Here is a 12254-nt window from a genome sequence, read left to right on the forward strand (position 1 = left end):
ACCGGCAGCCCCTCAGTAGCACTGGTCCTCACTAGGGAGTGTGTTAATGTGGCGGAAGTCGCCTTCACTTCCGCCCTTTTGGGGGCGGGGCTTACCTCAAGGCTCCTTGCTGCACTTCCGGGCTGCGGAGCGATCGCGGTGGCTCCAATATGATGGAGAGGGAGAGGCTTGGTGAGGGGGAGGGGGTGGAACAAAGGAATAGACTGGAATCAACCCTTGACTTCTGACCTCTGATCTTTCTCTCGTAGTGCTACCTCCCCCAGATCCCCTGGACCTGCCTCTTCGGGCTGTGGAGCTGGGATGCAGTGGGCGCTGGGAGCTCCTCAATATAGCTGGGGCTCCAGAGAGCACTGTGAGTGACTTTTGACCCTAACCTTTGACCCGCATCAGCTTAAAACCTTACGGTAGGATCTAGCAAGACCCACTTTTCTCTCTGGACACCTGTCATCCGGCCTGGACTGGTGCAGGACAGACTCCAGGTTAGTGGAACTGCTGTAAGTCAGAGCCCCAGTGAGGACCAGCAGGGAGCGCCCCCGATATTTTTTCTCATCTCACTGGTGGCTGAGATGCTAGCCTTTGAGCCCCTGACTCTTCATCTTTAGGTCTGGGACCCTTTTTCCTAAGTCCAGTGATTGTCAAATTTAAGTGTGTCTCATAATTAGTGGGGGGCCAGCGGGGGGTCCTTATTTAAAATGCAAATTCTTAGGTCCAGCCCCAGATTCTGAAATCTGAAATCTGTATTATTAACCAGTGCCTGTAGTAATTCAGTAGCAGGCCATTTGTCTTGTAAAGCATTCAGCCTCTGGAAAATATTGCTTCCCTTTGATTGTCCTCGTCTGTCTGGGACATCTACCATTTCTGATCTAAACATGAGTCCCATCACTTTCTCTCATTTTGCCCTTGTTCCAGCTTCCGCACAACCTCCTTCCCTGTGCCCCAGATCTGCAGCAAGAAGCAGAGCAATTGTTTCTGTCATCTCCAGCCTGGCTGCCTCTGCATGGCCTGGAACACTCAGCTCGGTGAGGGGTCTGGAGGGGCTTGGACTAGGGAGATGGGCCCCTGAAGGAAGCTGAGACAGAGAAGAAAGAAGATTTGAAAGCCACTTCCTTTTCTCCAGAAAATGGCAGCGGAAGATGGATCCCTGGTCTCTCCTTGCTGTACTGGGGGCCCCAGTCCCCTCTGACCTACAAGCCCAAAGACACCCAACCACAGGCCACATACTGGGCTACAAGGAGGTAAGAGATCAGGGGTCACGAGAAGCAGAGTTGGGAAAAGGAGGGTCAGAGGCAAGATCACCTTCACTGGGGCTCTGATTTCTTGCCTCAGGTCTTGCTGGAGAATACAGACCTGTCAGCCACGACCTCATTATCTCTTCGCCGGCCGCCAGGGCCCATCTCCCAGTCCCTGTGGGGGAATCCAACACAATACCCTTTCTGGCCAGGTGACTCTTGTAGAAATGAGATTGTAGGGGAGGGAGCTCTCAGTCTCCAGGGAAGGGTTCCCGTATCACCCCTCATGAATCCGTATGTGTCCAACCTCTCCCAGGTGGAATGGATGAGCCCACCATAACAGATCTGAGCACTCGGGAGGAAGCCGAGGAGGAGATAGACTTTGAGACAGGTGAGGTGGTGCCAGGATGGACCCCTAGGAGGCAGGGCTCCAAGTCTGGGCCTTGAGGATGAGGGGCCCAGGCCCATCACTGGGCTGCTGCTAGTCCTTCCCTGCCTTTGAGCAAATTAGGAAAAGGTCCCTCTTCCATAACAACTTTTACTGTTACTTGTTGGCAAAGTATTACAACTGTCCCCAGCTACAAAGCCTATACTGTGAATGGTATCCTTTAGGTTTATGTAACGTCTGACCTGTACAATAGTGCAGTGCACCTGTGCAGTGCGCCTGACCTCTGTCCCTGTTCTCCAGCTCTTCTTACTGTTCCACCTGGCTTCAAGAAAGGTGTGGACTTTGCACCAAAGGGTGAGTTTTGAGATGGGGGGTATAGGAGACGTGCCCTTCTTCTATAGAAGAGAGATGGACATGATTGGGTCTCCCATTTTGCCTTGCTCCTCAGATTACCCAGCTCCAGCTCCTGGGTTGCTCAGCCTCAGTAGTCTGCTAGAGCCCCTGGATCTGGGTGGCAGTGATGAAGATGAGAGGGAGGCAATGGGACAGCCAGGAGGTACCAGAGGGGACCCAGTTACGGCCTCTCCCTGTAGTGTTCCCTTGGTTCGAGCAAGCAGCTTGGAGGACCTAGTGTTGAAGGTTGGTGCTTCTGGGTAGTCACAATAGGAAAGAAGGGTGCCTTGCTACCAGGAAGGTGGGTTGGCTTGGTTGGATCTGTGGGGAAGACCAGAGTAATCTTTTGAGGGGAGTGGTAATGGGGAGTTTTCTGGTTATACCTTTATCACTCCTACCCCTTACTTTTCCAGGAAGCTTCCACAATTGCATCCTCCGTAGAGCCCCCCAAAACCCTTCCTCAGGAGCAGTGGGCCATTCCTGTGGATGTCACCACCCCTGTTGGTGATTTCTACCGCCTCATTCCCCAGCCAGCCTTCCAGGTAGTGTGACCCTGACCTCACATCCCACTCCTAGCCCACTGCCTTGTTTCCTCTTCTCACCAGAGGCCAGATGCATTCCAGGCAGTCTTGGACCTCAGTCCCAGCCTTGCCTCACTCTGGCCTTCTCCCCACTGCCCTGTGTGCCCCGTGAGAGGTAGGAAGGCCCCTCTCCCTCCCTTCTTTAGTCCCCATCCATTTCTCTCTCCCACAGTGGCCGTTTGAGCCTGACGTGTTCCAGAAACAGGCCATCCTGCACTTGGAACGGCACAACTCAGTCTTTGTGGCAGCTCACACATCCGCAGGGAAGACAGTTGTGGCTGAATACGCCATTGCTCTTGCCCAGAAGCACATGACACGGTACAGCATTTCCCTTCCTCAGCCGTCCCTGCTTTCTCCTGCATCCTTTCTAAATCTCATCTCTTCCCACGTCTTTACCTCATCTTTTAGTTGGGAGATATGGGGGAGGAACTGAGCCATGGGCCCAGGAAGAAATGAGAAGGTGTGGGGAGAGAGTTTAGAAGAATGACCTGTGTGGCTTTAGTTCAGGAAAGGGATGTGGAACAGAATTTTCCTGGGGTCATGTCATGAAGGAGAATGAGGGCAGTTCGGATGCAGAATGGGGGCCCCTGAGCTCTGCGGCATGCTGCTGGGAGGGCTCAGGGTGGGAGAGGAGGTGCTGGCCACAGTCTGTATGGAGAGACTGGCTCACTTCACGCCCTCTTCTCAGCACCATCTACACTTCGCCTATCAAGGCTTTGAGTAACCAGAAGTTCCGAGACTTCCGAAACACATTTGGGGATGTGGGACTGCTCACTGGGGATGTACAGCTGCACTCAGAGGCCTCTTGCCTCATCATGACGACAGAGATCCTTCGGTGAGAGATGGGCACTCAACACGGGTGGATTTTTGGTGAGGAACGTGAGGCTGTTCTGGAGAGCATGTTGGCCAAGTTGGTAGAGGCAGGAGCCCTGGAGAGTCAGCCTTCAGTCTCTCTTCTCCCCAGCTCCATGCTGTACAGTGGCTCAGATGTCATCCGGGACCTGGAGTGGGTCATCTTTGATGAGGTTCACTACATCAACGATGCTGAGGTAAGGGGCATGAGGCCCATGGGACCCTGCACCCAGGAACCCTTTCCTGTGGAACTAGTTCAGCAGCTCCCTCTTCCACATACCCTGAAACATTACTGCCTTCTTTGCCCTCCATGGGAGCCTAGGAGCAGAAGGGCAGCCCCTCTGAGCCACCCAATGACTTGTCTTCCCTCTCTGTGCCCAGCGTGGGGTCGTGTGGGAAGAGGTGCTTATCATGCTCCCTGAACATGTCTCTGTCATCCTTCTGAGTGCCACTGTTCCCAATGCCCTTGAATTTGCTGACTGGATTGGGTGAGATGTGCGTTCTGGGGTGCTTGGGTGAAAGAGGCTGTAGTCTTCCTTGATTGGGGTGGGGGGGGGTGAAGATTGCCACAGCAGAAAGAGTCGCCAGACCTTGGGAGTTGGAGGAAGAAGGGGTGGGGCTAGGGAACATGGCCCACTTGGGCCCAGACCACTTTGCATGCTGAGAGATGTGACGACAGGGGCAGCCTTCCAGTCTGGCTCTCAGAAAAGACTGGGTGAGGCCAGAAGCGGGAAGGTGGGTGGGGATATGGGTTGTTCCTTCCCACACTCCCATCCCTGATCGACTGTTCCCTTCCCACTCAGACGACTGAAGCGTCGTCAGATCTACGTGATCAGCACTGTCACTCGCCCCGTCCCCCTAGAGCATTATCTCTTTACGGGGAACAGTCCCAAGACCCAGGACGAACTCTTCCTGTTGCTGGACTCCCAAGGCACCTTCCACACAAAGGGGTAAGCTGGAGATGCAGGGGAGAGTCAGGGCTGGGCCTGGCTGGGTGTGACTGACAGCTGCCTTCCATGTACCTCAGGTACTATGCAGCTTTGGAGGCCAAGAAGGAGAGGATGAGCAAACACGCCCAGACCTTTGGGGCCAAGCAGCCCACGCATCAGGGGGGCCCAGCACAGGTCAGGACCAGCGGGCTTCACACCTGTCATCACTTACCCCTTCCCTCGTCCCCTGGGACTGCACTTGAGCTTTGTGTGTTGCCCAGCCTGACAGTCTTTTACCAGCCCCCACTTTGCCTCCCACTGGCTCCCACCTCTGTCCCTTTACACTTCTCCAGGACCGAGGTGTGTACCTGTCCCTCCTGGCTTCCCTCCGCCGCCGTGCACAGCTGCCCGTGGTGGTGTTCACCTTTTCCCGGGGCCGCTGTGATGAGCAGGCTGCGGGCCTCACCTCCCTTGACCTCACCACAAATTCAGAGAAGAGCGAGATTCACCTCTTCCTGCAGCGCTGCCTTGCTCGCCTCCGTGGCTCTGACCGCCAGCTGCCCCAGGTGTGGAGGGGGCACTGAAAACTGGTGGGAGTGGGTGCTGCACTCCGCACCCCCACCCCTGACCATGGCCTCTCGGCTATCTGCAGGTCCTGCACATGTCAGAGCTCCTGCACCGAGGCCTGGGTGTGCACCACAGCGGCATCCTACCCATCCTCAAGGAGATCGTGGAGATGCTTTTCAGCCGTGGCCTGGTCAAGGTGCACATGCTGCCCTGCTCCTTCCTCATTGCAAGATCTTTTGCAAATTACTTAATTTCCCTGAACTTTATGTTTCTCATCTTAACATGAGGATGCATTCAGAAGAGAAACCCGAAAAGCTAGCAAGCATATAAGTTAGCAGAAAAATGCAAGTTGAAATACTTATAAGACTTCACAGTGATTAAACTGATAAAACTTAGGGAACTGGCTAATATCAAGTATTGCCGAAGCCATAAGGGACTACAGGCAGACCTCGGAGGTACTGCGGGCTTGGTCCCGGACCACCACAAAACGAATACCTCATTAAAGTGAGTTTTTGGTTTCTCAGTACATATGAAAGTTATGTTTACACTGTACTGTACTTTGTAAAGGTACAGTAACATTATATCTAAAATCAACGTACATACTTTAATTAGAGAATACTGTTAAAAAATGCTCACCATCTCCTGAGCCTTCAGTGAATTGTAATCTTTATGCTGGTGGAGGGGCTTGCCTCCACGTTGACTGAAGTGCAGTATGTGAAATGCAGTAAAGCGAGGTCTGCCTGTACAGGATGACAGGAACTCTCACACAGGGGTGGCCAGTCTGGAGTGTGCCCTGGCATTCTTTAGGTAAGAATAACATACTCTTTGATCCTCAATTCCATTCCTGAGTATAAACCATGAAGAAGTTCTCATCCTGGTCCACGATGGAATGTGTCTGCCCTTCCTTTGTTGGCTCTAGTCTTGTGGCAGGGTGTCGGTGGTGGTCCTGAGGCACCCTTCACTGGGAGAGCAGGTAGGTAGCTATAGGGCAGGCACCCCACAGGGTGTCCTGCTGTAGTTGGAAGCAAGGGATTAGGTATAACCACAGGAATGCAGATGGATGCTGAAAACACAACGTGGAGGAAAAGAAGTGAGGAAACAGAAGGGGATCTATAAATGCCTTCAATATGGATTGCAAATTACACACACACAAGACAAGATGATGTGCAACAGCATATTCACACAAAAAGATACTCCTTAAAGACGTTGGATAACTGACAGTGGGGGTATGGAAGTGGGACGTGGGGGTGCAAAGAAATAGGCAGCTAAATCAATAAAATGAGGAAAATGATAGTCCCCACTCCAAAGTTTTGCCCGGAGAGTTAAATGGGCTTCTGTGAATTAACCATCTCCATCGTGTCAGGTAGCCCTGGTACAGAGTAAGATGTGCTGGGTGTCTGTGTGTAGCCCCTTTGCCGATCCTCTCTTTCCTGTGTCCCAGGTCCTGTTTGCCACTGAGACCTTTGCCATGGGGGTAAATATGCCGGCCCGAACAGTGGTGTTTGATTCCATGCGCAAGCACGACGGCTCCACCTTCCGGGACCTGCTCCCTGGGGAGTATGTGCAGATGGCAGGTAGGGCAGGCCGGAGGGGCCTGGACCCCACAGGCACCGTTATCCTGCTCTGCAAGGGCCGAGTGCCCGAGATGGTGGACCTGCACCGAATGCTGACGGTGAGCCAGGCAGCATGAGGAAAGCTGGAGGGCCCCAACTGGATTCTCTCTCTTCAACCCCCTTCCCTTCTCCTTCCTTTCTTTTTCCTTTTGCCTGGGAGAAGCCAAGGTAGAGTGAGCAAATCCAAGGGTGAGACCCAGTCTCATCTCTAGCTTTCCTACTGTGAGTACGGAGCTAGCAGGCCCTTTGCAGATTTATCACTTAGTTTTGTTCCCTGAGTTTGCAGAGGAGGTGAGCAGGCAGTTTGTCTGGGGTCCCATGGTTCCAGAGCTGGGACTGCCTGTGCTGGGGGTAGAGCCAGTCTGTAGAGGGCTGGCTGGGGGCAGTCGGCCCATCCCAGTTGCCCCCCCGCCCCCCCCCCCTGCCCCACAGGGTAAGCCATCACAGCTGCAGTCGCAGTTCCGCCTCACATACACCATGATCCTCAACCTGCTGCGGGTGGACGCCCTCCGGGTGGAAGACATGATGAAGAGGAGCTTCTCGGAGTTTCCGTCCCGCAAGGACAGCAAGGTGAGGGGTCAGGGTGATCAGTATACCAGGCTGGATGTCAGACAAGGGAAGCCAGGCCGGGAAGAGGCGAGCATGTAGAGGCCAGTGGGGTGCAGGTGGGGATGTGGCAGACTGAACCTGGAGACTTGTTTTGCACCTGCCCCCACTTCTGCTCAGGCCCATGAACAGGCTCTAGCTGAACTAACCAAGAAGCTGGAGGCCTTAGAGGAACCTGACCTGACCGGCCAACTGGTCGACCTTTCCGAGTATTACATCTGGGGAGAGGAATTGACAGAGATTCGGAGCCTGATCCAGGTGAGCCAGTGTGTGTGTCGTTGGGGTGATGGCGGAGGGAAGGAAAACAGGGCGACACTCCCGAGACTCCTGAACCTCGTGCCAGCATCCGACTCTTTCTCCTTTATCCCTTTCATGCATATCCTCACTCTTCAGCGACGTGTCATAGAGTCTGTGAATGGGCTGAAATCTCTCTCATCCGGAAGGGTGGTGGTTGTGAAGAATCAGGATCATCACAATGCACTGGGTGTGATCCTGCAGGTGACTTGAAGGGAACCTGGGCCCCAGAGGGCAGGGCAGGTCACACTCAGCTGTGCTCTCGTTTTCCGATCCTTCCCATCACCACCACTTCATGCCCACCTCCTGGTCCTTCTCCACATGCCCCTCCCCCACCCTGTCTGCTCTGATTGTTTGACTTGGTTACCAGTCTATACTGGTGGGCTCTGCATGGTGCTCCATGATCCCTGCCTGAAGGTGGAGAGCTGTCTCTAATTTTGTCATCCACTCCTCACATTGCCCTGTCCTGACGTCTCCCACTTCCCCTAGGTCTCCTCAAACTCTACTGGCAGATCATTCACAACCCTGGTCTTGTGTGATAAGCCCCTGTCTGAGGACCCACAGGACAGGGGGTCGGCCTCCCCAGGCGTGCCCTACCCAGATGACCTTGTGGGATTCAAGCTGTTCCTGCCTGAAGGTGAGAGTGGGACAGATGTTCAGGTTCCTAACATCAGTACAGGCAGGACACTGGGGTCACAGTGAGGCCTGACCCTGGTCTTCCCTTTTCACAGGGCCCTGTGACCACACTGTGGCCAAGCTTCAGCCCAGAGATGTGGCTGCCATCACCACCAAAGTGCTCCGGGTGAACGGAGAGAAGATCTTGGAGGACTTCAGCAAGAGGCAGCAACTGAAATTTAAGTTAGATGCTGGGGAACCCATTTTCCTGGGAAGGGACTATATCATGGGGAGTGGGAGGTATGGTTGGGGCATCTCCCCTGGCCTGAGGGAGCTCTTATGCAAGAGAAGTCTCAGGACCTACTCCTTCCTTAGGCAGGATCCTCCTGTTGCTGCCGTGACTACTGCTGTCCAGGAACTGCTGCGCCTGTCTCAGGCCTACCCAGCAGGACCCCCTACCCTCGACCCTGTCAACGACTTGCAGCTTAAGGATATGTCAGTGGTTGAGGGTGGACTCCGTGCCAGGAAGCTCGAGGAGCTGATCCGGGAAGCTCAGTGTGTGCACAGCCCCCGTTTCCCTGCCCAGGTAGGGCCCCAGATGCTGACTTCAAAGCTCTCTCTCTGGTTCCCTGAAAGGCTGCCCACCCTATCTCAGCCTTGGTTCTCAGGGCCCTATGGAGGGCGAGAGGAAGGCTAACCCAGTCCTACCCGTGGCTCTCCACAGTACCTGAAGCTTCGGGAGCGAATGCAGGTACAAAAGGAGATGGAGCGGCTGCGCTTCCTACTGTCAGATCAGTCGCTGCTACTGCTCCCCGAGTACCACCAGCGAGTACAGGTGAGAGTGTTGGTAGGGGGAAGGGGGCTAGTGAGGGAGGGCAGCAGGCTCCTAACACCTACCATCTTCTGTCCAGGTGCTCCAAACCCTGGGTTATGTAGACGAGGCAGGCACGGTGAAGCTGGCGGGGCGGGTGGCTTGTGCCATGAGCAGCCACGAGCTGCTCCTCACTGAGCTCATGTTTGACAATGCTCTGAGTGCCCTGCGGCCAGAGGAGATTGCAGCCCTGCTCTCTGGCCTGGTCTGCCAGAGCCCTGGGGACACTGGGGAACAGCTCCCAAGTACCCTCAAACAGGTATGGGGTGCCCACCCCTCTCCCTCCCCTGGCTGCACATTCCCAGTCCCCATTCCCAGGTTTCCCCAAGTGACCTCTCCAGCCTGTGAGTGCCCCTAAGAGCTGGAATGGCTTGTTCCTTGATCTGGGTCTCCCTTATCCTAGAGCAAGAAGGCAGTTCTTAACTGTCCATCCCCATCCGTAGGGAGTGGAACGTGTCCGGGCCGTGGCCAAGCGGATTGGTGAGGTTCAGGCGGCCTGTGGCCTGAACCAGACAGTGGAGGAATTTGTAGGGGAGCTGAATTTTGGGCTTGTTGGAGTTGTGTACGAGTGGGCCCGGGGCATGGTGAGTAACTAGGGTTTGGGGTTTTGTAGGCAGCTGGTTGGGGAAAGGCTGCCCAGGTTTATCATATTCAGTCCCCACCCTGCTCCCCCCACAGCCCTTCTCTGAGTTGGCAGGGCTCTCGGGGACCCCTGAGGGCCTGGTGGTCCGCTGCATCCAGCGCCTCGCCGAGATGTGTCGGTCGTTGCGGGGGGCGGCCCGTCTGGTAGGCGAGCCTGTGTTAGGTGCCAAGATGGAGACGGCAGCCACCCTGCTACGGAGGGACATCGTCTTCGCAGCCAGCCTCTATACTCAGTGAATGACTCCCATGTAAAAAGTGGTAATAAAACAGCAAACTGTCTGTGTGTGCTTGAGGGTGACTCAGCTCATTAGACACAATAGGGAGAAGCACCTGGAGATATGTCTTTAACTCCACAGAGACAGAACCAGCTCCCGCCCTTAAGTATCAGTCTTTAGGGGATGGTGTCTTGGGGGTTGATGGTAAGTCCTGAGTCATGGCTTCCACATACCATGTGGGCAGGAAGGCATGGGGTACATCTCGATGTACAGACACTGTGACTGGGCCACCAGGCTCCCAGGAGAAGAGGTGGACGAGCCTGAGAAGAGGGAGTTGCCAGTTGAGGGCTGGAGGCTGGGCTTCTGGGACCCAGAGGGAAGGGTTAGAGCCGAATGCCTCACCTGGGGTCATCCTGGATAACTGTGTTCTGGGCAAAGCTAAGGAAGGCAGCACAGAAGTTCATGCACACAGAGGGATTCCAGCCGTCACGGTCATTCTGGAGAGGGCAAAGGAGGAGGCAGAGATGAGTGAGGGCAAGAGTGGGGGGAGGGGAATGCACATGCAGCCCGGAACACGGGACCCATGGTCTTGGCCTCGGGGCTGTGGCACCACTGCCTCACCCTGACGTGTTCGAACATCTGCATGGTGGGAAAGGTCTTGAGGGAACAGACGAAACCCTCTGGGTTACGGAAGCCAGCAACAACATTTGGGACCCCCAGGAGGAATGACTGAGCCCACCATTTCAGAAGCTTGTGTCTGTAAGGAAAGATGAGGTGTCGGTGGGACCCCACCTCCATCCTCCGCCTCTTCCCCCAAGTCCCTTCCCCAGCTGTCAGTTCTAAGCTCTTGCCCTGCCCTCTCTCCTCCTGAACCTGTAGAAACTCCTCCATTGGCCAGGGCTGTGCATCTCCTTGGAGGTCTTGAGTTCCACATAGCAGGTGGGGGGCTGTGGGGACGGGGCCTGTGGGTCTGTGCAGTCTACCTCCCCTGAGAAGAGCAGAGGGTGGTTTCCCAAGCGGCTGCGTAGCACAGAGCAGAATGCCACGTTGGTATTAACCTCCCCAGATGGGTCCGGGGAGCCTCCAGGTTTGTCTGTACAGGGAGAGAAGCAGTGGCAGGGGTGGGGGCTCTCAGTCTCTGGGGGAGGGGGACGGGGCTACAGAGCAGGGGCAACTCTCACCTGCACACATGTACTGCTCAAACTTGTACCCCATGTACATAAGTTCCCGAAGGAGGGGTGGCCGGGCAAGCCTCTGGGCTCGAGCAGCTGGTGTCTCTACCTCACTCAGGTACAGTGTCCCCTGGAACCTGGAGGCCGCCAGCTGCCACCCTTCCTGCCGCTCATATGGTGTTGTCAGCAGTTTTGTCAGGTGCCCCCGCCATGTCACTATGGCCCCTGCCAGCCAGCTTGGATCCCTGAGAGAGAGGAGTTAGAGGCTGAACGTCTGACAAACAGTAGCTCAGATGGCTCCCCCAAAGAACAGCTCAAGTTTCTTCAGAGGACTAAATGCCCTCCAGCTTTGGCTTTCCTAATTTTAGGGGGCAGGTACAGGTCTGCATCTACTTGTGTGCTGTGCTCAGCTTACCCTTCCAGCCGGCCTCGGTGCTCCAGGAGCCAGCGTAGCAGGTGGTCCAGGCCTTCTCGGACCTCCTCGTCCCGGGGCTGGTATCGATCAGGGTATCCATCTCTGAGGTCAAAGTTGGGGCACTGACCATTGGTGGGGGGTGGGCTGTAGTAGCGTAAGGCTTGGGCATCTCCATGGTACTGGCGTTGGGCATCCAGGGAGAAGCAGCCCATTTGGGAAGGGCGCCGGTAAAAAGGAAAGGGCCCAGAGTAGAGGGCAGGGTCTGTGGGTAGTGAAGGGGCTGGGTGGGGGAGTTTGTTCCGAGGTTCAGCTACTTCTACCTTCCCAGCTCCTCTCTTGGTCCCTCTGGGCTCCATGAGATCCTGAGAGGTGAGGGGAAAGTTCCGCTTTTATAACGGAGGCCTGGAGAATGGGGACTCGGGGTCAGGACTAAGTAAGTCGCCTGATGGCGAGAGTCTGGCCTTGAAACACGGAGGCCTCAGCCCCTTACACAGAACCACCGCCAGGTGCACCCATGCCCTACCTTTTTACCCCCAAGGCGAAGAGGTTAGGAAGGGTGTTTGGGCTCAGATCAAGGATCTGGTTACTTCTCAGCCCGCCAAACTCAACTCCTACCTCCGCAGAGCTTTGACGTCTCGGCAGGTACAGCCGAACTCTGAGGGGTGCTAAGGAGGTTTTTCGGCTCTCGCTGGCGCAATCACTCAGCGACAGTGGCTGGCAAACCCCTCACACCAGGAAGTTGGTCACTACACGGCGGCCCGCGCCCGCGGCACTGCCAGGCTTCGGGGACGTGAGTTCCCAGGGGCAGCGGAGCAGCACGGGCCCCGGAATCCGCATCGGCGCCGCCCCTCGCAGCCAGGGGAGAGAGACGG

The 12254-nt window shown here is 55.5% G+C and overlaps 2 protein-coding genes across 15 annotated transcripts; one reads left to right on the forward strand and one right to left on the reverse strand.

Moving 5' to 3' along the window:
- Positions 1–36: 36 nt before the first annotated feature.
- Positions 37–9859, forward strand: SKIV2L (Ski2 like RNA helicase). Of its 4 annotated transcripts, XM_028508395.2 has the most exons (28): positions 38–171; positions 249–352; positions 910–1019; positions 1118–1235; positions 1327–1441; positions 1546–1620; positions 1918–1971; positions 2066–2256; positions 2424–2552; positions 2764–2909; positions 3280–3426; positions 3556–3640; positions 3825–3931; positions 4247–4393; positions 4471–4567; positions 4726–4938; positions 5025–5135; positions 6381–6611; positions 6985–7122; positions 7279–7416; positions 7552–7656; positions 7942–8089; positions 8184–8310; positions 8443–8653; positions 8792–8902; positions 8979–9197; positions 9382–9522; positions 9617–9859. In XM_028508395.2, the coding sequence occupies exons 1-28, from the start codon at positions 150–152 to the stop codon at positions 9815–9817; spliced, it is 3741 nt and encodes a 1246-aa protein (XP_028364196.1). In that variant the 5' UTR covers positions 38–149; the 3' UTR covers positions 9818–9859. The 4 variants fall into 4 exon arrangements, with proteins under 4 accessions (XP_035879743.1, XP_028364196.1, XP_035879744.1 ...); XM_036023851.1 differs by having other exon boundaries at positions 7279–7656; XM_036023852.1 differs by having other exon boundaries at positions 8184–8653.
- On the reverse strand, positions 5957–12248 carry DXO (decapping exoribonuclease). Of its 11 annotated transcripts, none has more exons than XM_036023864.1 (8): positions 11998–12215; positions 11383–11784; positions 10977–11212; positions 10669–10888; positions 10417–10552; positions 10198–10292; positions 10029–10115; positions 5957–6002 (listed from the first exon to the last, which is right to left on the reverse strand). In XM_036023864.1, the coding sequence occupies exons 2-8, from the start codon at positions 11736–11738 to the stop codon at positions 5972–5974; spliced, it is 1161 nt and encodes a 386-aa protein (XP_035879757.1). In that variant the 5' UTR covers positions 11739–11784; positions 11998–12215; the 3' UTR covers positions 5957–5971. The 11 variants fall into 11 exon arrangements, 10 of the variants coding, with proteins under 10 accessions (XP_035879757.1, XP_035879758.1, XP_035879761.1 ...); XM_036023865.1 differs by lacking the exon at positions 5957–6002 and adding an exon at positions 9791–9883 and having other exon boundaries at positions 11998–12214; XM_036023868.1 differs by lacking the exon at positions 5957–6002 and having other exon boundaries at positions 9904–10115; positions 11383–11484; positions 11703–11744; positions 11998–12015.
- Between the last annotated feature and the right edge of the window lie 6 nt (positions 12249–12254).

The sequence above is a fragment of the Phyllostomus discolor genome, chromosome 4 (assembly GCF_004126475.2).
Source record: "Phyllostomus discolor isolate MPI-MPIP mPhyDis1 chromosome 4, mPhyDis1.pri.v3, whole genome shotgun sequence".
Lineage (NCBI taxonomy): Eukaryota > Metazoa > Chordata > Mammalia > Chiroptera > Phyllostomidae > Phyllostomus > Phyllostomus discolor.

Excerpts from the sequence above, each read along its gene's own strand:
- SKIV2L (XM_036023850.1), top strand. The coding sequence starts at position 150 with ATGATGGAGAGGGAGAGGCTTG. Across the intron at positions 2,553-2,763 it reads TTCCCCAGCCAGCCTTCCAG|TGGCCGTTTGAGCCTGACGT; the intron begins GTAGTGTGACCC and ends TCTCTCCCACAG. Across the intron at positions 3,427-3,555 it reads ATGACGACAGAGATCCTTCG|CTCCATGCTGTACAGTGGCT; the intron begins GTGAGAGATGGG and ends TCTTCTCCCCAG.
- DXO (XM_036023862.1), bottom strand. The coding sequence starts at position 11,738 with ATGGAGCCCAGAGGGACCAAGAGAGGAGCTGGGAAGGTAGAAGTAGCT. Across the intron at positions 10,553-10,668 it reads CAATGGAGGAGTTTCTACAG|ACACAAGCTTCTGAAATGGT; the intron begins GTTCAGGAGGAG and ends CTTTCCTTACAG. Across the intron at positions 10,116-10,197 it reads GTTATCCAGGATGACCCCAG|GCTCGTCCACCTCTTCTCCT; the intron begins GTGAGGCATTCG and ends CCCTCTTCTCAG.